The sequence below is a fragment of the Pituophis catenifer genome, unplaced genomic scaffold (genome assembly GCF_029215685.1).
Source record: "Pituophis catenifer annectens isolate HBS135680 unplaced genomic scaffold, rPitCat1.0.hap2 SCAF_2, whole genome shotgun sequence".
NCBI classification, from domain to species: Eukaryota; Metazoa; Chordata; class Lepidosauria; order Squamata; family Colubridae; genus Pituophis; species Pituophis catenifer.
The window spans coordinates 89,258,777-89,285,312 of record NW_027256882.1 but is presented as its reverse complement, the minus strand read 5'-3'; the positions used below and the strand labels follow the sequence as shown (position 1 = coordinate 89,285,312).

The 26,536-nt window shown below is 43.1% G+C and overlaps 1 protein-coding gene across 1 annotated transcript; it reads left to right on the top strand.

Annotated features, from left to right (window-relative positions):
• The first annotated feature begins 2,301 nt into the window (after positions 1-2,301).
• On the top strand, positions 2,302-26,303 carry F12 (coagulation factor XII). Its single transcript, XM_070937139.1, has 15 exons — positions 2,302-2,364; positions 5,656-5,692; positions 7,780-7,879; positions 8,080-8,150; positions 8,388-8,495; positions 9,821-9,955; positions 13,063-13,167; positions 14,219-14,390; positions 15,021-15,121; positions 15,518-15,604; positions 17,633-17,906; positions 18,633-18,769; positions 19,342-19,485; positions 22,060-22,208; positions 25,833-26,303. The coding sequence occupies exons 1-15, from the start codon at positions 2,302-2,304 to the stop codon at positions 25,986-25,988; spliced, it is 1,839 nt and encodes a 612-aa protein (XP_070793240.1). The 3' UTR covers positions 25,989-26,303.
• Positions 26,304-26,536: the final 233 nt, after the last annotated feature.

Sequence of the window (26,536 nt, the reverse complement as noted above, 5' to 3'; positions counted from 1 at the left end):
GGATAAAACCCATTTTTTCCAGCAAGCCGGGCTGGCTTGAGAAGAAATTTTTTAAATTGTTTTAATCGGTTTGTGATTTCTTAACTTCTGGGCCAAATTTATATATATTTTAAACTGTTTTTAATATTTGTATTTTATGTTCTTATTCTGGCTGTACACCGCCCTGAGTCCTCAGGGAGAAGGGCGGTATATAAATTGGAAATAAAATAAAAATAAATACTGCTCTCTTGCATGCAATATGAATTATGTCAGTTATACAATAGATACATTAGTATATAGGTATGTTCCAATCAGGGATGAAATGTAAAATTTGTTACTTCTGGTTTTGTGGGCGTGGCTTGGTGGTGGGGGTAATGTGACTGGGTGGGCGTGGCCAACTTTTTTTTTTATTTTAACTTTTCAAAGCATTTTTTCTGCAAATGCAAAAAAATGCTTTGAAAAGCCTCTGCCGATCAGGAACACAGCTGGGATCGTCAGAGCCTTTTCAAAGCATTTTTTAAACCACCTCTTCCCCGGAAGAGGTTGCAGAAAAAAAATGCTTTAAAAGTCTCTCTGACTATCCCAGCTGAGCCGCGCGATCATCAGAGGCTTTTTTTTACTTTTAAAAGCATTTTTTCAGTGGAAGAAGTTGTAGAAAAAATGCTTTTAAAAGTTAAAAAAAAAGCCTCTGATGATCGTGCAGCTCAGCTGGGCATGGTGGGGGGGGCAGGGATTTTTGCTACCGGTTCTCCGAACCACCCGCCGTCATCGCTACTGGATCCGGCGATCCGGTCCCAACCGGGAGCATTTCACCCCTGGTTCCAATACATGGCTACGCAGAATGAAAACTCCTGTCAATTTGGTGGAATTTACTTCCAACAAAAGATGTGCAAAATTGCAGCATAAGATTAAAATCATGAATGATTTTTTATAAAATTCCCTAGGAAACATACGAAGAACATTTACAAACCTAATGAGCCACAAGATAAACTTACTGGGTTGGCTAATTTTGAAATTCACATACAATACTATTCTATCCAGATTGTCTTTCAATCAGAAAGGAAGGCCTCCAAGAAGTCAAAATAATGATCAGAAAATTTCTCATTATGCTCAGGACAAACCCAAGAACTTTCCCACATGTTCCTGGCTATAAATACTTATGGTATATTAGGTGAGGCTGATTATCCCAACAGTAATGGAGACCAAGGCCCTCATGAGGAAGCTCTTATTGTAAGAAACACACTTATGTTGTTTGATAGAAAACCCTTATGAGCTAGAATCTTTATTCTCTGACTGCAGCACCATCATTTGTATCCGAAACAAGCAGAACAAGAGTAAATCTGTCAGATCCCACATGGCTGCTGCTTATTTTTGTACAAAAGAGGTATGTGAAATTTGACTGGTAGCTGAAAATCCAATACCAATTTGGTAACTGTTGAAAGTACTGAGAATGTCTGTTCTTGTCCTCAGAATGCTTTGTTAAGGCACTCCTGGCAATTTAACCTGAGGGGAAACTGGGGCTGGTTTTTTTGAGGGAAGAAGACATAACCTTTGGAAAATAAGAGCTAAACAACATGTTGTATTGATCTGCAAGCCAAACTCTCAGCTTCTTTAATCATGAGCATATTCTGGGAGGGAGGGAGCAGAAGAGAGTGTGATTTGGATCTGGGCTTTGACAAAAAGACTTCCCTCCCATGTGGACTCCACATTTCCTTCTATTGAGCTTTTAATAGCCACAAAGAAGGAACCTACGGGTGGTTTATGGGGAGATGCAGTAACATGGCAGGGAGATGTGAGCAACATCTTTCATCATCAGAACTTGGACTAGCAGGCCTTTTCAATAACTGAAATGTCAGAAAAAAGTTCCTAATGAAGTAGAATATTTGTAGCTCAGGGTTGAAATGAGGGGTCCTTGGTGCTCTCTGAGCTTGGTTATTTTCTTGCAGACATTTCATTACCCAAATAAGGTAACATCATCAGTCCTAGCGCTAGAAGAAAGCTTCCACAGCTGAAAACATACACCTTCAAAGCGTCCGTGTATCTTTTATACAGGTGTAGCTGGGCATTCTTGCCAATTTTCTGCTGATAGAAGGGTGCTTGGGACACATAAATAATATGCACGGTCCCATTGGGGACTTATACTAAATCTTTTTTATTTGGCTCCTGTTACGATTCGGTGTTTATCCCCATGGTGCAATCTCCATCCTGCTGAGTAAACCTAATACAAAGACCTTTGCTTTCAGATATATCGATCAGGAACTGTTTGTTCTGTCTAAAGCAGTCAACAAAACCTCTCTATTTCATCCGTCCCCGGACACCACCATGACAGCTCAATTGCTGCTTCTCCTGCTATTTGTGATTTTGAATCCAGGGGAGCTATTCTTGGTGAGATTCCAGAACATCAAATTTCATATTTCTTTCATTCTATTAGTATTTACACCCAGTCTTCACAAATAAGGTATTTGTCTATATGGGGAGATATAATGGAGACAAAATGGAAAATGTGTGGGGCATGGTCTAGAATCCTGAAGAATGTGATGCAGAGCTGTTTCCTACCCCTGTTTCCTACCCCGGAATATTTCAGATCTATTACTGAGACTTGCGATGTGCTCTCAGGTCTATTGACTCAAGCACAAGATTGGGATTTGTGAGTCTCAGGAGGCTTTTTTCTGTGTATTGTTTTGTAACATGAGATATGCTTCATTGTTATTCGTTTGTCTTGTGGGAGAAAAATATCCATTATTGAAAACAATTGATTTCCTCAGCACTCAAGTAATCTATTGTCCTCAATGGTGTTTGTGGACCATCCTTATATATGTTTATTAATGTTAGGGATCCTGTTTAAAAATGTGTGGAAGCTGTATGGATTTGTTGCCATATCACCAGGGACAGCTAACAGCACATTCCTATTCCCCTCCTCATGGAAACGCCATTTTCTTGAGAGATGGAAGATTTTTAAACATTTGCATTTATATTTTGGACTCCAGAAGTCAAGTAGCACTGCTCATAATTGTTCCCATGGGAGCTTTCATGTTGACTTTTAAAATGGTAACTTCTCCTCCAAAATAAAACCACCCACACAGATACTAAATTCCAAATAAGAATTGGAAAACTTTCACAAGGCTATTTCCTCCTGCACAATGCTTTACTCTTTTGTGAGCTTTTTAAGAGCCATAATAGGTATGCGTGTTTTAAGAGGCATAATAGGTATGTGTGTTTTGCCTTCAGCAGAAGTGATCTCGCTATGCAATTTGAAAAGTAGCAGAAAAAGGGCTCCTGCGGCAAAAAGGCCATTAAGCTTCACATGTGTTCTATATGGGATGGAATTAGATAAGCAGACTGCTCAGTTCAACGTCCGTGCACGTGTTTATGCATATATGTATGAGTGGCGGGTGGTGGTTCTGTTTCTTCTCTCCGTAAGTGTCGGTCTTGTGAGGTAGTCCAGACAACAAGCATACCCAGGAGTACTAGTTTTGTTTTTATGGTAAGGTTATGTTAATAGAATCTTGCTGAAAGTATATCTCTTCCCCTTTTGCCTTTATACTCCAAGATATTAGGGAGCGTCTCTTCTGAGACTTTTGCACGTTCCCATTCTTTTTGCAGACTCAGCAGAAGGAATGAGATCCTGCAACTCCCAAGATCATTCCTTCATACCATTATATTAAGCCATAAGTTATTTTGCTGTCATCCTGTTTGCTTCTTTCCGGCTCTCTTCAGCTGGAGAAAGAAAAAGAGGTTTTATCTAGCAAGAATGGGAAATGTGTAGTTTCTGGCAGTGACATTATCTGCTGGATTCCACTTCCCTGCTACACAGCAGCTTTCTCTGACAGGGATGGAAATTGTACATGTCTATATTACGGAAGGCAGCTGTAAAAACAGCTTACAGAGACAGCTGTTACATATATTCACTTACTACATTAAAATTTACAGACAGCTGTAAGACTTTGTAAGTGGACAATATTTATTTATTTTAAAATTTTATATAGCCGCTCATTTTATAATCAACTCTGGGTGGCTCCCAACAACATAAAAATCATAATAAAACTATAAACAACTATAAAACTAAGCATGTTAAAAACACTGAAAACCTGGCGCCAAGTGATATCGTCTCTTATGCCAGCACTTCAGGGAAAAGCCAGATCTTCAAAGTTTTATGGAAGGCTAGGAGGGTGGATGTTAGCCGAACTTCTGGGAGAAGGGTATTCCATAGGACAGGGGCTGCCATGGAAAAGGTTTCCTAGCTTCCATCAGATATTTAGTGGAAGGGACTAGCTAGCAATATGCCCACTCTATCTGAGGAAATGTAGTTGTCCTTAAGGAAAGGTGATCCCACAGATAACCTGGCTGGACTAACCTGGACTTTAAAGGTGATGACCAGCAGCTTAAATTGCATCCACTAAGTCAGTGCAGTCCAAACAATGAAGATATTACATATATAAAACTAGCGGTCTCCATTGTGTGCGCACTGCTGCATTCTGAACCAGTTGCATTTTTTAAGTGGTTGCTTGCTTGTCTTAAAATAAAAGGATGCTACAAATGAACTGTAAAATACAGGTAGTTCTCACTTACCAACTGCAATTGGGACCTGCAGCTCCATTGCTAAATGACATGGGCATTAAATGAAACTTCCCATGATCATACTCAACGTATTACATTGATAAGTACATTTATATTTTATTCTCTCTATGGTTACATCAAAGTTTTCTTTTTTCCATATTCTACCTTTCTAATCAACACATCCATAAATCATCAGTTCATTTTTTAAATTTTTTCAACAAAAAGTCCATTAGGGATTTCCAGTCACTAATAAATGCAGTAGTTGATCTTTCTCTAAGCAAATGAGTTAATTTTGCCATCTCCACTAATTCTATCATCTTCACCAACCATTCCTCCATTTAAGGAAGAATCTTTCCATTTTTGCACATACAGTGGTCTCATAGCAATGGTCATATATAAAAATAATCTTCCTTGGCTTTTTTCAAGTTGGCTGACCATTAATCCCAACAAAAATGTTCTGCTTCCAGTTAAATCTTATTCTTTGGAATTCTTTATATCACTGTATATCATCTGAACTCAAAATTTGTATGTTTTTTTACAAGTCCATCAAGCATGATAAAATGACCCCTTATGTCGTCCACATTTCCAACATAAATTGCTGGTTTTCCTATTGGGAAGGTCACAAATCATGACTATGGGATGTTATGACTGTCATAAATAGGTGCTGGTTGTAAAACACCGTCCTTGTGATTATGTAACCATGGGGACACTGCAGTAATTGTAAATTCAAGGACCAATTGTAAGCATACTTTTCAGTGCTGTCATAATTTTCAACAGTTACTGAACTGAGGATTACCTCCAAGTTAGAAGAAATACTAAACAAAAATGTAAAATAATGTGGGACGTTTAATAAAAAACTGATAGCTTGTAGAAAGGGACAGGAGAGAAAATGTGTAAATACTTTATACTGCTTTTCTTACAAATAAAGTGGACAGCTTTTCAAGATAGATCTTACTGAAACCACGGATGATCTCTTTGTTCCTTTCCTAGTTCAGTGTAAGGCTCTTAGCATCTTTCAAGGTGTTTTGTTATCCTGGAAAGAATGGAAAGTTGCTTTGCACAGAATGTAAATCAAGTTTTGTAAGGTTGCCGTGACACGGCCATTTGCTTTTTTGGCAGGGTGTAATTGGTAAGCCCCAGAAGGCGAAACATGAATGTGAGTATGGCTTTCCTAGTCTATAACATGTCTGAAAGTTGGACATGATGGAAGGGGGAGGAGAGGGGGAGCGGAAGGGAGGGAGGGAGGGGGGAGAGAGATTTGTGTCAGTCAAAGAAAGAGAGCAATCCTAGAAAGTTCAAGCTTGGAGCTTCTGACTCCCTTCAGCTCAGCATAAAAGTGGGAGTTTCCCCAAAAACGTTTTCTTGAGGGCTGCACCACATCTTTCACTGTTGGATCACTACAACACCATGAGCAACACCAAGAAATTGGATCTTGCCTCCATCATCTCCCCATTAGAGTTGCTTGGAAATCAGGACAGTTAAAGCAAGAGTTGTGGCTAGGCCACATTTAATAGGAATAGAAGAAGGGGGCAAAGAGGGTGGGGCAGGAAGCAGGCCAATGTGCTGATATACCGGTAGCAGCCCAAAGTATCAGGAATAAGGCTGGGTTGCTTCTACTATCTCCCCACCATCACCACCACATTAGCACTTAAGAAATGCAACAATCTTTCACCAGGGAAAGATGTAAGGGAGTGGAAGCCTCATTACAGGATTGTTGCCTGTGTTTTTGAAAGAGCTGACTGTTTATGACTTCCTGCAAGCAGAGACCAAGTGGGGGCATTTTTGAAAATGGGAGAAGAAGGATCACTATTTATAGGTAAAGGAGGGATGGGGGGGGGGTATAAAAAGGTAAAAGGTTGGTGCTGGGAAAAGAATAACCTGCTGGTATTTTCTCTATGTCTCTCTGTCATTTATATTATTCATTCATCCATCCATCATCCATCCATCCACCTATCTGAACTTGTGAAATAATTGGCAGGAGATGGGATGGGGAGGGGAGATAATAAATGATCAAAATATTTTTAAAAAGAGCAAATGAATGATGCAGTTATTAAAGTGAGCGTTCTAGACTCCAAATCATGTTCGCTTCTGCAGTCTACAATTTCATGTTTTCTGCTCTTTCTGGCAGTCATTCTCAAAAGTCATTCTCATCCAACAAACTCATTTCTCATTGGCTGCTCGGATTTGCTCTTTACTAATTTTTATCCTATAATTTTGGGGTAATTTCTACTAAATTGAGGTCTCCGCCCCACCATTTGCCATGCTTCTATTATATGTATGGATTGTACTATTTGGGTTGCATCAGAATGGGCAGCCAATAATGGAGAGTATGAAAAGATATGTGGGGGAAGGATGACTCAGTCACAGCCATCCGTTCCTCCATGATGTTTGCTGCTGGCCCTTAAGTCAATTTTGCTGTGGATGCCTTTTGAGATCTGTTGTTGAGAAAATGTGATGCCCTTTCAGCAATTATGTTCAATGGAACCTGAATTCTATGAAATACAAGTTGTCCTCAACTTACAACAGTTCATTTAGTGACCATTCAAAGTTACAATGGCGCTGAAAAAGGTGACTTATGACCATTTTTCACACTTACAACCGTTGCAGTATCCCATAGTCACATGATCAAAATTCGGATGCTTGGCAACTGATTCATTATTTATGACGGTTGCAGTGCCCCAGTGTCATATGATCCCCTTTTGCGACCGTCTGACAAGTCAAGTCAATGGGGAAGCCAGATTCACTTAACAATTATGTTATTAAGTTGACATTTGCAATGATTCCAGTGGTGGGTTGCCCCCGGTTCACACCGGTTCACCGGGAGGCTCCGCCCACCAACCCCGACATCATCAAAATACTTCTGCGCATGCCCAGAAGAGAGCACGTGCGCACAAGCAAAGCGAGCACGCGTGTGTAGCCCCGCTGCGAACCGGTAGCAAAGGTAAGTAGAACCCATCCCTGAATGATTCACTTAACAACTGTGGCACAAAAGGTCATAAAATGAGGCAAAATTCACTTAACAAATATTTCACTTAGCAACAAAATTTTGGGGCTCAATTGTAGTCGTAAGCCGAGGGCTACCTGTAATAATTGCATAAAAAGACTTTGTCCTCTTGTTGTAATCAGAAGGTACATAGATATGAAGGGAAGCTAGATAGCCCTGTCACATCACTAGCAGAAATAGGATAGCTATAGGGCAGCCTTTTAGCACAAGAAATAGACCCATCTCCCTTTGCTTTGCAGTGACATCATCCAGTGAGGAATCCTGTCATTTCCTGTTCCGTTACCAACGCAAAATGCACTACTCCTGTCTTCCTGGTGGCTTTCTTAAATCTCAGCGCTGGTAAGTATTGATTAGTCAGAAAAGTATTGATTGCTCACAGAAATAATGAGAACTCGGGAACATGCAGGGAGCAGAAAAGAGGACACTTTGAGGCTTGATTGGCCTTAAACAAAAAAAAAAAAGTCGTCACAATGTGCAAATTGTGGCAGTGGCTCATCTTCCCTGAACACCTTGTATGAGACGAGACTCTTCCCTATCAGGTGCGCCACCACAGAAAACTATGACAGAGACCAACAATGGAAGATTTGTCAGAAAGAGGAAAGGCCAACAGGTGAGTCAGTGGTATTTATTTACTTGTTTAAGCCTGTGTATTATGGCCCAAACAAAGGATTTTTTTCAGGGGCAGCATTCCCTGTGAATGTACCTTACGTGAAACCGTATTTCTGATGTGGCTGCAATCCACGGTGTCAAATTTTACGCCCATGCTTTACTGTGGTTTTTACACAGTCAAATATTAGCTGTATCTATCAAGGATGATAGTTTATACTCCATAGTCATCTCTTTTCAGGGTACTGTGATCCTAACCCCTGCCAGAATGGGGGTGCCTGCGAAGCTAGGAAAGCTGGATTCCACTGCACCTGCACAGCTGGTTTCCATGGGAGACGCTGTGAGAAAGGTATGATTCTGGAGCTATAGCCCTGTCCCAGTGGTGAAATGTAAAATTTGTTACTTACGGTTCTGTGGGCGTGGCTTGGTGGTGGGGCGTGGCCAACTTTTTTTTTTTTTTACTTTTAAAGCCATTTTTTCTACAACCTCTTTGGCTGAAGAGGTTGTAAAAAAAAATGCTTTTAAAAGCCTCTGACAATCCCAGCTGACTTGCCTGATCAGCAGAAGCTTTTTTTCCTTTTAAAAAGATTTTTTCTATAACCTCTTTGGCCGAAGAGGTTGTAGAAAAAATGCTTTTAAAAGCCTCTGATGATCCCAGCTGAGCTGCGCAATCATCAGAGGCTTTTTTTTTTACTTTTAAAAGCATTTTTTCGGCCAAAGAGGTTGTAGAAAAAATGCTTTTAAAAATAAAAAAAAAGCCTCTGATGATTGTGCAGCTCAGCTGGGCAATTGGGGTGGGGAAGGGATTTTTGCTACTGGTTCTCCGAACCACCCACCTCCATCGTTACCGGATTGGGCGATCCAGACCAAACCGGGAGCATTTCACCCCTGCCCTGTCCCCTTCCTGTCAGGTATAGAGGTCTTTGCACAGGGTCAATGTAAGGTCAATGTAAGATCATGCTTTTCCTTCCTGGAGTCTACAGGAGCCTATGGCGTTTCAAATTCATTGACTGATGATAGCCATAACTCCCTCTTAGAAAGAACTCCTGGATTTCATACTATCATATTTTTCTTCCTGGCAGAATAGAGGGTCCAAAAGAAAAGAAAAAGAATTTTATGATGTAGTAATGGGGTTAATGATAGGGACACAGTGGCTAAGATGCTGAGCTTGTCGATTGAAAAGTCTGCAGTTCAGCGGTTCGAATCCCTAGTGCCACGTAATGGGGTGAGTTCCCATTACTTGTTCCAGCTTCTGCCAACCTAGCAGTTCGAAAGCACGTAAAAAATGCAAGTAGAAAAATAGGGACCACCTTTGGTGGGAAGGTAACAGCGTTCCATGCGCCTTTGAAGTTTAGTCATGCCGACCACATGACCACGGAGACGTCTTCGGACAGCGCTGGCTCTTCGGCTTTGAAACGGAGATGAGCACCGCCCCCTAGAGTCGGGAATGACTAGCACATATGTGCGAGGGGAAGCTTTATCTTTACCTAATGGGGTTTTAAGAAGCCGGACAACCTTTAAAGTCTTCCATATTCTAATGAGGCCATAGGCTTCCTCTGAACTGTAGGGTAGGGAGGGATGGGCTGTTTTTGTAAACCTCTCTGATGATCAGGCAGAATTGCTGAAGGTTAATATGAGCTGAGTCCAGTTTCACCCCGTGGCTTGACTTCACAGAAGGCTGCTTTGGATCACAAAGACGGTTGCATGTTGGCAAGAAGGAAACATGGCTGCAACATTTTCCCTTTACTGGACTGAAGGAATGCCACTGTAACAGAAAGAACATTCTCTGCAGGACAGTGCATGGAAAAGGTCAGAAGGCAGATGCAAGTTATGAACCAATTATGTTGAAATAAAGGGGAGAAATCTCTCCATTGAATGTTGCTCAAAGTATAAGCTTCACTTTCTAATGAAGTAGGATCACATAAAGACTTGAATAAAGTAAGGATTACATTTTTCACTGAGATTCAAATAGTAGGCAATACCAAAACTAATAGTTTTAATAGTAGCTGGTAGCATCTAACTGATTTTGGCTAATCTTAAAAAGGTAAGTAGGATTAGGCCTAGTTATTATTTGAGTGGAAGACCAGTAAGCAACCCTATGGCTATTGGCTAGACTGGGAAGTTGAAAAAAGATCAAATTTCAAACTAAAATTAGTCCCAGAAAACAAGCTTGATTTGAAGAAGTTTTATCTTTTTCATGTATCAAGTCAGATGGCACCATTACATTGACGACTAGAAGGCACCCTATGGCCAATTTTGTCTATTACTAGAACTCCTCAGACATGAGTAGCCAGATATTATTCTACCTATATTTGATGAGGCCCAAATGGGTGATACTGATTACATGGTCCTTCCTGGCGGTCAATGTAACTGAAAATTCCACATAGGATATACTCTGTATCCATGCAAGAAGCCATGTAAAACCTCATACATGAGGACATGACGTAATATAATGTTTGTATCAGTCTGCTGTGAGAGCTTAAGGGAAGGTGGACTGTATATATCAGTGTTTCTCAACCTTGGCAACTTTAAGACAGGTGGACTTCAACTCTCAGAATTACTCAGCCAGCAATTCTAGGAGTTGAAATCCACCTGTTGTCAGCATTCCAGAAAACTCCCAATTCCCAGTAAAAACGCGGAAGCAGGCATTTTCCAAAGTGCCTTTTACTAGAATAGGTATACTGGCACATCTGGGAAATCCCGAATCTGAAAAGCCCGGGCTTTCCTTCAGTAATACAAAGCTCCCAAAACCACCCCCTTTCTCCTCAATCAATCACATGCTCCAATCACCGTCCATTCCACCTCGACCCAGCCCCTGACCACTCCTCCTCCAGATGCTGGATCACCCTGACCTTGACCAATAGGAAGAATGCTATTAAGTCTACTAATTCCCCTCTCCTAAATCCCCCCTCCTACTTTCCCACACATGAGGAGGTGGCAGCATTGAAGCTTCCGGCCTAATATGGCTTCCGAGGCTGACACCTGTCTTATAGAGGCAAAGATTGAAATGTACAGGTATATACTATTATAATAGAAGTCATTGCGTGTGTATCTTTCGAAAAATCCCAGAGGGTATTTTTTTAAGAAAAAAATATTTGGGGCTTCATTGATCTGGAGATGTTTGCGTGAGAATGTTCTTACCCCTTTCAGTAGCCACCATCACTTCTCATCCTCTTCTTGAAAAAGTCTTTTTCTTTAAATTCATTAATGCGGAATTCATAGAAGAGGAGTCCTGCTGGATCAGGCTACTAGGATGCATTTGAGACACTCACCAGCCTGGATCAGGTGGACTATAGTCCCCTTCCCCTTTTACTTCTCAGGACCCTATTTAAGGCATCCTGCTGCCTACAACTTGGGAGGTAGTAAACAGCCACCAGTGATAGTGGCCATTTAGAAGCTGATGTTTCACAAAGCTGTTGAATCCGATTGTTGGCAGTAAATTCTGGCAGTAAATTCCGGAAAGCTTAACTGTGCTATATAAAATATTTCCTTCTGTCATTCCTGAATAACTTTGACAAGAGAGGGTGATAACCTTCCCTCTCACAATATGATTTCTGCCAGGCATGGATTTACTTAGTGTACCACTTCGCTCCTTGTTCCCTTTCATTCGAAGCTAAAGAGCCCTTCTTGCTGAATCCTTCCTCAGAGGGGAGCTGCTCCAGCCTCCTAGTTGTTTTGATTGCCCAATTTTGCACCTTTCCTACTTCCATGATACAACTCTTAAGGGGTGGGGACTGCATTCCAAGGGTGGTCTCACCATATATTTCCTTGAGGGTACAGTTTTACTGGCGGTCTTAGGTTTGAATCCCTTCGTAATATTCCAAGCATGGAATCTGCACTCTGTTTACAGCAGTGGCACACATTAAAAGACTGCTGTAATTTGTGCATTTGTTTGCAATGTGTACTTAGGCCCCAGTATTACAATAATGCTAATTATAGATCATGTTTGCACAACATTATTGAATAAACTGATTTTCTTGGTTTATACAATATATCGAATTGTGAGAGCCAGTTTGGTCTAGTGGTTAAAGTTCCAGACTAGAAACTAGGAGACCGGGTATTCTGGTCTCACCTTCAGCATGAAAGCCAGCTAGGTGACTTTGAGCCAGTTTCTCTCTCTCTCGCTCTCTCTCTCTCTGTGTGTGCATGATGTCAGCTCGGGCAACAAACTGGTCAGTCAGGGCTGCCTGCATATTAGGCAGTTGTATTAACCTCTGAGCCACAAGTTCTCCTCCCTTCACCAGTTTGAGCCAGGGGAAAGATTAAGTGTTTTTCTATTGAGGCACCTGGTCTACCCCAACGTATGGGAGGGGGCATTCTGCTCCCTTTCACCTTTCAGTTCCAAGCCAGGAGCTGAAAGGCGAAAGGGAAGCATAATGCTCCCTCCCACATGTTGGGGTAGACCAGGTGCCTCAATAGAAAAACATTTTATGTATGTATGTATGTATGTATGTATGTATGTATGTATGTATGTATGTATGTATATCTTCAACATAAGTATGTTCCCCTGGAGGTTCTCCACCACTTCAATTTAATTTTCTCCTTTTTTCCCTGTGTAAGTGGGCAACATGAGAGAAAGCCACCCATTAAATAATTTTGGAAGAAAGCCTCTAAATGTCTAGGTGGGCCAATGACATATTGGAAGTTCAAAGTGTTGCCTTGCTCTATAATGCTAGTTTCCCCCAGTTTTTAAAATAATATTATTTTTATTATTTTTATTATTTTAATATAAAAGAAAAAGTAATGAAATAAAATAAATCAGATCAGGAGTGGTAGAGGTCCTGGGAGGCCTCAAGAAAGGCGGGCTTGTTGGAAATCCAGGTGCTAAGTCAACACGAGCTACCAAATGTGAGGCCTACCATTGTTTGAGCTGGCATGACAGCTTCTTCTGTATCTTTCTCTATTGGGACCCACAGCTTGCAGAAGCAACCCCTGTCTGAATGGAGGTCAGTGCACACAGCTGGGTCAGAACTTGGTCTGCAGCTGCCCTGAAAATTTTTCTGGACCACTGTGTGACATAGGTATGTTTACAGTCTTATTTTTCATATATCCATCTTCCCAGCACTAAAGCTGTGCTAGAGAAAGGGCCAAAAAACCCAAAAACAAATTGGCAGATATGTCATATGCCAGCATAAAAGAAAAGAAAATAACAAAGGTGAAATTATGAGCCCACTGAGAAAAAATAAAATTGTTATATTTCTGTCTTGGTTTTGGCTTCTGTATAAAATATCTAGTCAATGCAATTATATTTTATAGTTTCCTAGGCTGATGTTATGGACAGATGGGCTTCCAGTGCTGGATGTATGATAAAGTCAAAGAAACTTTTGAGTTGTGGGCTTTGAGTTACGAAAGCGTGTTGTGTCCAATAAATGTAAAAGAAGAGGGGCAGAACTGATTAGGACGATCCATGTAATAGAAACACTCTAAATGAGGGCCAACTTTATTCCTCTGGCCCAGCATTAACATCCACTTTCTGTAAAGCTGTTTCAAAGAACAGAAAAATCAAGTGCCAGCACTATTAGCAGGCAGCAGAATGATTGCCTCAAATGGGGAAGGCTGGCAGTTGGTCATATAAAATGTTGACAAGGAAGAAAACAGAGGCATTTGTTCTACCCAACTGCTGTGGCCTAAAGGTAGAGCTCTTGCCTCACAATCAGGAGGTTGTGAGTTCGATCCTAAGTAGAGACAGATGTAGGGTCCCCTGCTTGGGCCCTTGGGCCTTCAAGGTCCCTTCCAACTCTGTTAATCTATTAAATTCCATATTCCTGATCAGATAGTACCTATTTATTGATTTAATTGCCAGTCAGAATCTGTATGTGGGCCATCACTTGAAGCCAGGGGCATTGTGTGTGTGTGTGGGGGGGGTTATTAAGAAAATCAAGGTCACAATCTTGGCCATCATCTTGACTTATTTGAGCCCTCCTTGTGGGTGCTCCTCTCTCAAGTAACAAAATATGCCCTCTGTATGTAACCCAGAAGATGGAGAACATTCTGAAATCATGGTAAGGAGTCAGATTCCTGACATTTTTCTTCAACATTTTACAATCCATCTCTGATCTCTTCATGCCCTAGATCACACTGAAATCTGCTACAGTGGGAATGGGCACCTATACCGAGGCATGGCTCAGAGTAGTTCCTCAGGGGCACCTTGCTTACCCTGGGACTCCCCGATCCTGCTTATGGAGTATTCCATCAAACTCAGGAATGCAGTAAGCCTGGGCCTAGGGGAACATGCCTTCTGCAGGTGAGACCAAGTTTTAGGGTGGACCTTTCCCCACTGGTGAGTTGAAGGATTATCCGCCTACCCTTGAGTTGTCATAAAACGATATTACCCCACTGCCAATCTTCTATTAGGTCTGTTTCAAGTCACTGCACCCACTTCACTGCCCTCTAAGGGTGACCAAGCCAAACAGAGTGTACATATTCTGAGGACATCCTTGAAAGGTGTCAGAATAAGGAGGGAAATACTTCTAGAGTAAGTCAGCTAAGGATGACCTAAGGCAGTCTCATCAATGAAATTGAGACTAGTTGAAGGGAACTTCATTGGAGCACAAGAAAAAAAACGACATTGATGGGACATGATGTATGCAGTAGTTAAAGGTACAAATGGGCAAAGTAGATCCATTTAATGAAAATCAAAGAAAGAGACAATATATTGTAAGCTGCCCAGAGCTACCGTGTGGTAAGATGTGCAGCTGATAAATTTGATAAAAGGGTTGAAAAAGGAAAGTATCCAGGGATGTAGAAAGTCCAACTGCTCCTAAGCAGTAGAACAGATTAAAGAAAATTTCAATGAAATTGTAAGAAAGGGAACACTATATTGTAAAGGAATGTTAGTCTAACCTGAAAAATCCTAAACATTTTCTTCGGGCAGAAATCCAGATAACGACACCCAGCCATGGTGTTTCTTGCTACAAGACAGAAGAATCACCTGGGAGTACTGTAACATTACCCGCTGTTACCCCCAAAGTGCTGGTAAGACACATCATTCTCTCTGAAAGAGCTGAGTATGGCTGAACCCCATAAGTGAATGAGTCGGGTGTGTTATATTGTATAGCTGAGGCAAGGACGAGGCGACTGAGGCATGAGTTAACGTTATTTATTAACAGGAACCAACAGCAACCGTACCGTAACAGAACTGCTTGTCTGTAGATGACAGCTCTTTTATACTCCGAGCTGTCAGCTAACTACCCAATCAGAACAGTCAGAACTCCCGCTTGTTTTTAGCCACTCCCCCTAGCCAATCCCTAGTCAGAGTTCTTGTTGTTAAGCCTCGGCGAATCACAACACTCCTTCACCCCTGGATGGAACATACGTAGTCTTTTAGGTATTCCGGGCGCTTACGCACTCGTGTCGATCGTCTCAGTGCAGGTGCGGTCGGAGAAGAGGCAGGTTCTGCTCCAGGAGGTGGCGCTGCGGATAACTCCCCCTGGTTGGTGGAAGGTGTGGTCACAGGCGGTAAGTCCCGAGATGCCTTTTGATTTTCTGGCGCGGAGGGTGGCTGGTCGGCAGCTGGAACTGGCAGGGGAGTAGGCTCCTCGTAGAAGGTTTCCCTGTCCTTGACCATCGGGCGTGTTGTTTGGCGTACCCTCAGTTGGTCCACGTGTCGGCGCCACATTCTGCCATCATTCAACAGTATCCTGTAAGAGCAGGGGCTGGTTACCACAGTCACTAGTCCTGGTAGCCATCGTGGCTCACCCCCAAAGTTCCGTGCGTATACTAAGTCGCCCTCTTTTAGTACCCGAACCCCCTCCCCGTTATAACAGTAACCCTCTGGGGCATAGGTGGGGTGTAGACGGTCTAAGACAGTACGTAATCGCCGACCCATTAATACTTCAGCGGGGCTTAGGTGGGTGGTAGGGCAAGGGGTCGTGTGTTGGGAGGATAAGTAAACGGCCACCTTTTCCTGCCAGTCGGCGGGTGATATCCGGGCGAGCGCCTCTTTGGCCAATATAACGGCCCGTTCAGCCAATCCGTTCCCCACCAGGTGATAAGGGGCAACCTGGGCATGGCGGATCCGTAACTCTGCTAAGAAGGATTGGAACGTGGCGGACATTAGTTTAGATAGTAGCCGATGAAGGGGTTCAGCTCCAGTGGCTTTATGGGGCAGGAACACATTATAAAAATTTAACAGCCCCAGGAAAGATTGTAACTCCGCACGGGAGGTAGGTGCGGCTGCGTGTTTGATTGCAGCCACCTTGGCCAGAGTGGGATGGATTCCGCTAGCATCGATGAGGTAACCAAGGAATTCAGTTTGGGTAACGCCAATTTCACATTTGCTCTTTTTTAATTTGAGGCCAGCTTCGCGGAAGCGTAGAAGGGCAGCCCTAACTCGCTCGATGAGCTCACTCCAACATGATGCAGAGATGAGCACATCATCGAAGTAGGGGACCACGCCTGTCAGGCCATGGAGCAACCTCTCCATAAGATTCTGAAACAGGCCTGGGGTCACGCTCACCCCAAACTGCAATCGACGACATTTAAACGCACCCCGGTGGGTTACGATGGTCTGAGCCTCAGCCGAGGCATCATCCACCGGGAGCTGCTGGTACACTTGGGCCAAATCCAATCTGGCTGGCCCAAGGGAATGAAGATGGAGCCTGGCCCAAGGGAATGAAGCAGATGTTGGACTACAGGGACAGGGTAGGGATTTGCCTGTAAGGCCCTATTTAGGGTACACTTAAAATCGGCGCAGATGCGCACAGAGCCATCGGGCTTGATGGGAACAACTATAGAGGTCTCCCATTTCAAATGGTCAGTTGGTTCTAGGACCCCCTGGGAGATGAGCTTGTCCAGCTCCGCGTCCACCTTTGGCCTGAGCGCAAAAGGGACTCTACGGGGTTTGAGCCGGATTGGGGCTACCTTCGGGTCTAGGTTGAGAGAAATGGGGGAACCCACATATTTCCCTAAGGTGCCATCCAAAACGTCGGCAAACTCATCCAACAGGCCATCAAACCCCTCCACCGACATAGAGGGCTCCCCTTGAAGAGCACTTGGAGGCTCCAACTGGTCCAGAATGCGGCCGCGTGGGTGGTTATGGGCGCAACTCGTTGTGCCCACGTGACATCCCTCCTGCGCGAGCTGCACTGGCTCCCAGTGGTCTTCCGGGTGCGATTCAAGGTGTTGGTTACCACCTTTAAAGCGCTCCATGGCATAGGACCCAGGTACCTTCGAGACCGTCTTCTGCCACCAATAGCCTCCCACTGGCCAGTCTGCTCCCACAGAGAGGGTCTCCTCAGGGTGCCATCGGCCAAGTTATGTCAGCTGGTGACACCCAGGGGGAGGGCCTTCTCTGTGGGAGCCCCAGCCCTGTGGAATGAACTGTCCCCGGAAATACGTAAGATCTCCAACCTCCGGGTGTTTCGCTGTGCACTGAAGACCCTGTTGTTCCGCCAGGCCGGGCTATCAACTCCCCCTAGCAAATCCCTAGTCAGCGTTCTTGTTGTCAAGCCTTGGCGAATCACAACAGGGTGGTTTTTCACACAGGTGAACTGATAACAAAAGCAACAGGAGCACCTCTGGAAGAGATGACCACGAGCCATGTGATTAGCAAACCCAAGTCTGCCACTCGCTCAGCTCCCGTTTGTGGACAACGCTATACAAAAGTTGTTTCCTCACGCAGCCGTATCGTAGGGGGTATGGTAGCACTTCCTGGTGCCCATCCCTATCTTGTTGCTCTCTACATTGGAGAGCAATTCTGTGGAGGAAGCCTCATTGATTCCTGTTGGATCCTGACTGCTGCACATTGTCTGGAATTCAGGCAAGTCTCAATGTCTTTTCCATGCTATGACTATTACTCACCTGTTAGGAACTTTGGAATTTCAGCAGGATCTTATTGATGATCTTGGTGACTAACCAAACCTGCAGTATAATAGCAAAGATAGACTGCCACAAGTTGTCCTAATTCTAAGTTGTTTAGGATCTACCTGATTCAATAGCTAACAGGCGGCCATGAACTTATTTTAGTTTTAGTGTAACTCCTGCACAGCTCTGCACAGCTAGGTGTCCTATTCACAACCTAGCTATCACATTCTACCTCAGCTGCAAGTTCCTGATCAACTGGAAGGACAACCCTGGCATTTAACATATGATAGTTATCTAAGCTTTGGATTACTGTTGTGTAAACAAAAGTAGCTGAGTGTCCCTGCCCCTTGGCCTAAGTAGATGAGGCCATTAGCCTAATTCAAAAGGCCTTGAAGCATTCATTTGAGATCTCTGGCATTACTGATCTTTTCCTTTCTTGATACATTGGGTGGAAAGATTAAAGGGAATATCTGCCCCCACTTTTAGCTTTGGCCCTGCTGATTTCCCCCTCCCTCAAAAGACTGTCTAATTCTGCTCCAGAGAAGTTTTCCATAACATGCTGCTCTCAAGATGTTGGAATCATGGGGTTTCTAATTAACACATCATGCATTGTTAAAGGCTCCTTTAGAGAATCTAGTTCTCACCTCAAAAATTTCTGCTGATCATACATTTTGTGCTGTAGGCCAGATGTGTCTAGAATTTCAGTGGTGCTTGGCCAGATCTTCTACAACACCAGCACTGAAGGCACTGTGAAGTTCCAGGTACAGAAGTATCAACTGCATGAGAATTATTCACAAATAACTAAGGAGCATGACATTGGTGAGGACCTCTTCTTTTAAATCCAGCCCTCAAGGGTTACAAATATCTATTTCATCCACACTCTTCAGCTTTGGAAATGAACATGTCTTAGCTTCCAGTGTCTCCCAGATTCAGTACAAGTTCATCTTAGATTATCAGATGAAGTACAAGTTACAAGTTCACCTTAGATTGTCCATAGAGTGTTCATTGCATATCTCAGTTTCTGTCAAGGGCAAGCAGCTTTCAGAAGCAATTCAAACCTAGTGGATGGATGATGAATCGATGGAATTATTTTGACTATGGTAGCTGGGTCTGATCAGAGTGATAATCATTATCTAGAATGGCACAGTTTTATTGTTGGACTCTAATCCATGCACTGTAGTTCTAGCATGCTATAGTAAAAATAATGCTGGGTTTTGCAGAACTCGTCGTATGCTTCTTGATGAAAGAATCTTATTTTGGTCTAAGTCTCCATGCCTTCAGCCATACTCCATTAGGAGCAAGACTAGCCTTTTTACTCTTTCATTCAGTCTGCCTGCTTCCTAAAATCTTCATATTTTAGCCCTAATTCAGTTTTGGCCTGTTATCCCCAGCTTTGGTGCAACTGAAGGAAAAGTCCCCAGGACATTGTATTGGATTTTCAAACTCCATTTCACCTATATGTCTGCCTGGTTCCTTGGAGACAGCTGACAGCAATGGACACTGCCAAATTGCAGGATGGGGACATATGTATGAAGGTAAGGAGGCAATGCTAAACAAATAACAGATAAGCTAGACTTGAGGGTGGCCTGATTGGCTGACCATCATTCTATATCAAGCTTCATCCATTCATTAACTTTGTTAGGGGAAAATTATGTTTTCTCATTTTGTCTCCAGACCCTTATAACCTGCTTGATGAGCCTATGTAACCCAATATTATGTTCCCAGATGCAGAGCCAGATAAAATGGCACAGGAGAACACAAGGGCCATAGCCTTCTTATGCTTGAGTTTTCCAGTAATTGGCATCCAGACGCAACTTGCTTTTGATTTAATATTAGACAAGGCATGTAGCCATTACTTTTATGGAAGCAGAACAAGATAGGGCTTACAGAATGCAATTTACAGAATGATTTTTCCAATCTTAAACTATACCAGTACAATGACTCATTGAAACTTGTTGGTCTTCTGCTGAGATATTTGCTTTCAGGTCTAGCACGCAATGTCCTTAAAACAGTTTTCCACTCTGATACTCCCTAGAAAACAAGTCCAATTTTGCTGTTTAACAAGTGTAGGAATACTAGATTGACACATCTAGAGAACACGATGTCAAAGAAAGGTGCTTTAAAAAGCAGCAGTCATTTCATTTACTGTCTGGTTAGTAAAAACATTTCCTGGAGAACTAAACTAAATTCTTCCTTACAAGAGCAGTGGTTTGAGTATTGAAATGTATGATACTCAAACACCACACCATCCACATAATGATATGTATAAATTAAAAAAACAACAAAAACTTGATGGAAAAAAAAAGAGCAGTGGTTTGAGGCTGTCAGCAGTCATATATTTTTGCAATGGCCATATGGTACAGTAAATGAAGTTGGTAGGGCCGAGCTGACTTAAAGGGGGTCATTTTTTCCCCCAGTGATGGATCCTGATACCCAACACTCTCTTAGGAGAATCTCCATGCAGTGGAGTTTTCATTTTGCAGTTTTCTCTGAGTATTTTCACGTGTTTTGTTTTGATTTTTTTCATTCCTGGAGACTTCAGAATTCCGAGAACAGGCTGAGAATACCAAGAGCCAAACAGTTCTCTTTTTTATTTCGTCAAGCATGTATTTTATGACAGATACAAGTGTAAACATAATTATAAATACATGAAAAGGATACAAATAAAAGAAAACATTAGGACAGGGATGGTAGGCACGCTGGTGCGCTTATGCACGCCCCTTACAGACCTCTTAGGAATGGGGTGAGGTCTATAGTAGACAGACTAAGATTAAAGTTTTGGGGATTTGGGGAAGAAACCACAGAGTCAGGTAGTGCATTCCAGGTGTTGACAACTCTGTTACTGAAGTCGTATTTTCTTCAGTCTACTTTGGATCTGTTTACCATGAGTTTGTATCTATTGTGTGCTCTTGTATTGTTTTGGTTGAAGCTGAAGTATTCATTGGCTAGTAGGACATTGTAGCAAATGATTTTATGTACTATGCTTAGGTCAGACTGAAGACGGCAAAGTTCTAAGTTGTCTAAGCCCAAAATTTCGAGTCTGGTGGCATAAGGTATTTTGTTGCGAGCAGAGGAGTGGAGGACTCTTCTTGCGAAATATTTCTGGACTCATTCAATTGTATCAATGTCCGATATGCAGTGCAGGTTCCAGACAGATGAGCTGTATTCAAGAATTGGTCTGGCAAAAGTTTTGTATGCCCTAGTTTGCAGTTCAATATTACCAGAGAAGAAGCTACACAAGATTAGGTTAACAACTCTTAATGCTTTTCTTATTAACCAATAGAAAAAAAGCAAAAATCATCCTTCAGTCAATGCCTCACCTTCTCTCTAGTTCCTAGAGTAAAAAAATTCCCCCCTTGTCCGTGTTCTCTGTAGAAGGGAAAACGAATAGCATCTATCTCTTCCCGGTCTCCCTGTTTCAGTTTTCATGCTGTCTGAGCAATTTGCAAACCTGACCTATGGGTGTGAAGAAAAAAATAGGCTGGCCCTCCTTCCTTCTCTTCTAGATAGATTTAAATTGAAAACTGTGATGATGGCATACTGCAAATTTGCACCCAGGTGTTTTCCTTAGCAGCTTCATCCATGAGTATAGGTTTCACTGAAGAGACTCTGTATATGTGTACGTGGGTGTTTCAGAGAGAACAATGGTTCATTTGAGCCCAGAAGCTGCAAGGCACGGTGAGACAGGACTTCAGTGCATCCTGTTTAAAGAAGCAAGGAATGTCAAGCTGGGTCATTTTTACAGAAAGTGTGAAGGAAAAACCTGATTAGAGAATTAGGACTGAACTTGCTAAAATATTGCTTATGAAACCTACCAGAGAGCTCTGAGGCCACGGGAGGTAGTGAGGCAAGATGTCTGGTGAACGGCAAAACAGCCCAACTCCTACAGTGCTGCAAATAGAAAAAGAGAAGATTTGCCCTTTGAGCTGCATTGCAGCCAAGCTAGAAGAAAAGGGGCTGATCAAGGGGGACAACTTTGTGGAACACAAATATGTGGGTCCAGTACCAAAACTGAATAAAGGCTACCAGTATGTGTGAGAGATCCTGACAAAAACTGGAGCAAGATCTTGTGTGTGTCAATGTGCTTCTTTCTTTGGCTTCCTCTTTAGGAGCTGACAAACTCTCTGTATATCTGCAGGAGGCAGATGTGCCCATCATTCCCCATGAGCAGTGCCGTTCCCCAGAGGTACATGGGTCCCAGATTACCCAACACATGCTATGTGCAGGGTATCTGGAAGGAAGAATTGATGCATGCCAGGTAAACCGATTCGAAGTAAAGCCAGCTTGCAGGGGAGAATTCTGAAAGTCTAGCCTTTGGGGCAGTGGTGGAATTCAAAATTTTTTTACTACTGGTTCTGTGGGCCTGGCTTGGTGGGCGTGGCTTGGTGGGCATGGCAGGGGAAGGATACTGCAAAATCTCCATTCCCACCGCACTCCAGGGGAAAGATGGCTGTGGCCAGGGGGGCTTTTTATCAGGTTCACCTGATCCACCAGTTGCATCCCTTTCTGGACCAGGACGCCTTGCGCATGGTCACTCACACCCTCATCACTTCCCATCTGGACTACTGTAATGCTCTCTACATGGGGCTCCCCTTGAAGAGCACCCGGAGGCTCCAGCTGGTCCAGAATGCGGCCACACGGGTGATTATGGGGGCGACTCGATGCTCCCATGTAATACCATTCCTGTGCAAGCTGCACTGGCTCCCGGTGGTCTTCCGGGTGCGATTCAAGGTATTGGTCGCCACCTTTAAAGCGCTCCATGGCATAGGACCTGGGTACTTATGAGACCGCCTTCTGCCTCCAATAGCCTCCCATCGACCAGTACGCTCCCACAGAGAGGGTCTCCTCAGGGTGCCGTCAGTTAGACAGTGTCGACTGGCGACCCCCAGGGCGAGAGCCTTCTGTGTGGGGGCACCTGCCCTCTGGAACAAGCTGCCCCCGGAGATTCGTCGGATTCCGGACCTTCGCACCTTTCGCCGCTCTCTTAAAACACTATTATTCCATCAATCAGGGCTGGCCTAAAGTATTATTTTAATGGGTTATTTTATTTTAGATTATTGGCCAAACTATTTAATAATTTTAAATTGTTTTTAACTTTTATATTGTTGGTTTTTATCTTGGCTGTACACCGCCCTGAGTCCTTCGGGAGAAGGGCGGTATAAAAATTTAATAAATAAATAAATAAATAAACAAATAATAAATAAATAAATAAATAAATAAATAAATAAATATACTGCGAAATCCCCATTCCCTCCCCCTCCAGGGGAAGGATACTGCAAAATCCCCATTCCCACCCCACTCCAGGGGAAGGATACTGCAAAATCCCCATTCCCACCCCACTCTGGGGCCAGCCAGAGGTGGTATTTGCCAATTCCCCAAACTACTACACAATTTCCGGTACCAGTTCTCCAGAACCTGTCAGAACCTGCTGAATAGCACCCCTGCTTTGGGGCAGAACCTGTCAAGTGGGCCAGGAAGGGTGTTTTTTTTGTGAACTTCCCATAGAGCCATACATTTGGAGCCCCTTGTTCAATCTTTGCATCTCAGTTCAATCTCAGTTTGCACCCAGAATGTATCTATTTATTATTTTTACTTATTTATTAAATTTATACGCTGCCCATCTCATGCTTTGAGGTGGAGAGAATAGAATAAAATAGATTTGAAGAAGAAAATGTTCCATATTATAACCTACATTTCAAAGACAGTCTTTCTGTAGCACTCTCTAGGGCTAATAGGCTACCTTGCACTTCTCTCCAATGTTATTCTTCCTTTTGAAGTTCTCAGCTAAATCCCACCATATCAACAAAATTATACTGTAGAAGTTTGTGGTGATATCAAGAAATGCTTATCCCAGTTCAGGTTCTTAATAGCTGCTTCAGACAAAACTTACATATTACAGAGAAGTGAAAAATGGGTCTTTCCCCGTAGTCAATTGAAGTGCTATTCACCTATCTCTGAACTGGCAGAAAACTCTAGAGCAGGAGTGACAAACTGGAATTCTTCAAGGGCCAGATCAGCATTGTAGTTCTCCGTGGGCTGGCTGGGGTGGGGGAGATGCGAGAGACGGGACAGGACGGACACCTCCTGCAGCACTCTGCCGGCCAAAACGGGGCAATGCGGGCTGGGTGTAGACATCCCGCACCTCATTTTTGGCCTGGATGGCCTCCTTCAGCACTTTGCCGGCCAAAACAGGGTGCAGGGGCTCTGTTTTGGTCAGCAGAGTGCTGCAGGAGGCCATCCAGGCAAAAAAAATGGGGTGTGGGGGGCTTATATGCACCTCCCCCCATGCCCCGTTTTGGCTGCCAGAGGCACTGTGGGCCGGTCTTTTGTTATTTCCAAGCTGGCCCTGTGGGCCAGATTTAGCCACCCCTCGGGCCGGATCTGACTCACAGGCCTTGAGTTTGACACCCGTGCTCTAGAGGCATAAAATCTTCTCTCCTCACTGCTGAATCTTATCCTGAATGTCTTCTTATTGGGTAGTGGCATTCTAATTTTTTCACACTTTCAGGAATGTAGGGTAGGATAAACTATTGGCTTATCCCTCTATCTTTGTGTTAATTTCCCTTTCTAAATGCCATTAGCTGGTAGGAAGCATTGTCTTTACTTATCAGATGAGAAGATCTGAGAGTTTACCATTGGTTAAAACCAGGTATCTCTCCCAGTACACTAAACAACTGACCTGTGGGTCATGAGTGCTTTAGTGAGTAATTCCCCCAGTAAACTGATTTGTTTGACAGTGGTTTCATTATTACTTTGTGCTGGTTCAGACACAATGGGGAACCTGTTGATATGTCACCCATGTTGTCCAATGGCTTCCGTAATGATCTCTGAGAATTTCCAGCTTTGGGATTGTTGTTTTTTGTTAGACTTCACTGGTTCAGGTCTTCATGTCTGCTAGGATAAGGATTCTTAGTAAATCAGAAAGCTAAGAGACTGAGCAGGCCAGATGATCCAGCGAGTTTTTGCTTCTGAGTGATTGTATAGGAAACCAGTAGTTGGAAGGATATGCATAATTCATTGCTGTGTGTGGTCGTATCATTTCATGGTATAGTTTGGATGGATTGCTACACCTCTCTATACCAGTTAGGATGGCCTGCCCCTAAAGACTTCAAGAATCAAAATGATTCTGGATGTTTTGGGGTTTTCCAATGTTCCTGGTGAAGCCCTATGGTGCATATGCTTTGCTTATGTTCACCTGTAGTAGTACTTTTTTGGCTTAATGTTACTAACCAAGTTGCTAAGAATAAAGAAGTTTATTATTAAATTATATTTCCACATTTGTAACTTCTGTGTTTATGAAGAGCTTTGAATACTCTGTAGCAGAAAGGATGATCTTATATTCTTGGAAGAATGGGTGTGAACTCTAAAAGTATGAATGGACCTAATATGGACCTAATATTTCATTTGCTGAAGCTTATGCATCAATGTTCCTTCATATTATCCCATTTTATCAATTACTTCTCCCATTTTTAATAAACCTATTTGATTTATCTTGTAGACATAAAGAGGTACAGAATTATTGCATACCTGCTGTTTTGGGATTTTGCTTCAGTGAAATCAGGCACCCTTTTAAGGTTTTCTGGGGACATAAGAAAAGATCCCGCTTAAGAACAAGCACTGCAGCAACTTCGTAGAGAGAGGACAGGGTTCAGTCTTGTTCAGTCGTGTGTGGAGTCTTGTTTTTGAAACAAAATTACGGCAATCAAAATCCCCACAGCCAGGAGCCACAAAATGGTAGTTTACCCTCAGAAAGTAAAGGGACTGAAGCAGACTAAGGCAGAAGGGTTTGCAACCCCTACCAATTTCATTAAGAAAAGTTGAAGGGGCAATACATTTGATGCTGCCCTTTGCTGATCTATCTTTCTCCCCTTCTGTGTTTTAGGGAGATTCTGGCGGGCCCCTGGTATGTGAAGAGCGAGGCAAGGCCACCATCCGTGGCATTGTCAGCTGGAGCACAGGCTGTGCCCAAAGGAGCAAACCTGGGGTTTACACCAATGTCGCTCGCTACCTCAGCTGGATTCAGAGCAACATGCATTAGCAAGCCAGAGAGTGGAAAGCCAGTGAAATTGAAATCCTGGGTCATGCGGCAGCTCTCCCCATGGGCTTGAACATCTTCTTCTCTCTTATTGTATGTGCAGTTCCCTAGGCTAGATGCTGAACGTTACAGAATCAGAGGATACCAGTTGTGTGGGTTACTTTTGGGGATAATAAATCAACCTGCACCAAATGTTCAGACTCCATGTTGTAGGCTGAAAAATGGGAGGCTTGAGTTCGACTGCTCCCTCCTCTCTGCTAGGAAGGCTATAAACGCCAGAAGGGTGGCTGCCTGCACTGTCTCCCGAAGCCTCACATTTGTTCTCCATGCCAAATACATCTCAGCAACAGGCATCTCTTTGGTGTCATTCTTGAGGAGACCCTGAAAAGGTAGGTTTTCCCTCCCATGGACAGAACCACGAAAGCTGGAGTTCAGTTAAATGAAGCCCTTGAATACTGAACACTGAACTCTCAGTAGAAGAACATTTTCACACAGGAATATCAAAATTATGAATCTACTTTGTGTTTTGAGTGACCAAGTTCAGCAAAATA

Coding starts and splice junctions, on each gene's coding strand:
- F12 (XM_070937139.1), top strand. CDS start 2,302: ATGACAGCTCAATTGCTGCTTCTCCTGCTATTTGTGATTTTGAATCCA. Junction 8,151..8,387: donor GAAAGAGGAAAGGCCAACAG/GTGAGTCAGTGG, acceptor ATCTCTTTTCAG/GGTACTGTGATCCTAACCCC. Junction 17,907..18,632: donor GCACATTGTCTGGAATTCAG/GCAAGTCTCAAT, acceptor TTTGTGCTGTAG/GCCAGATGTGTCTAGAATTT.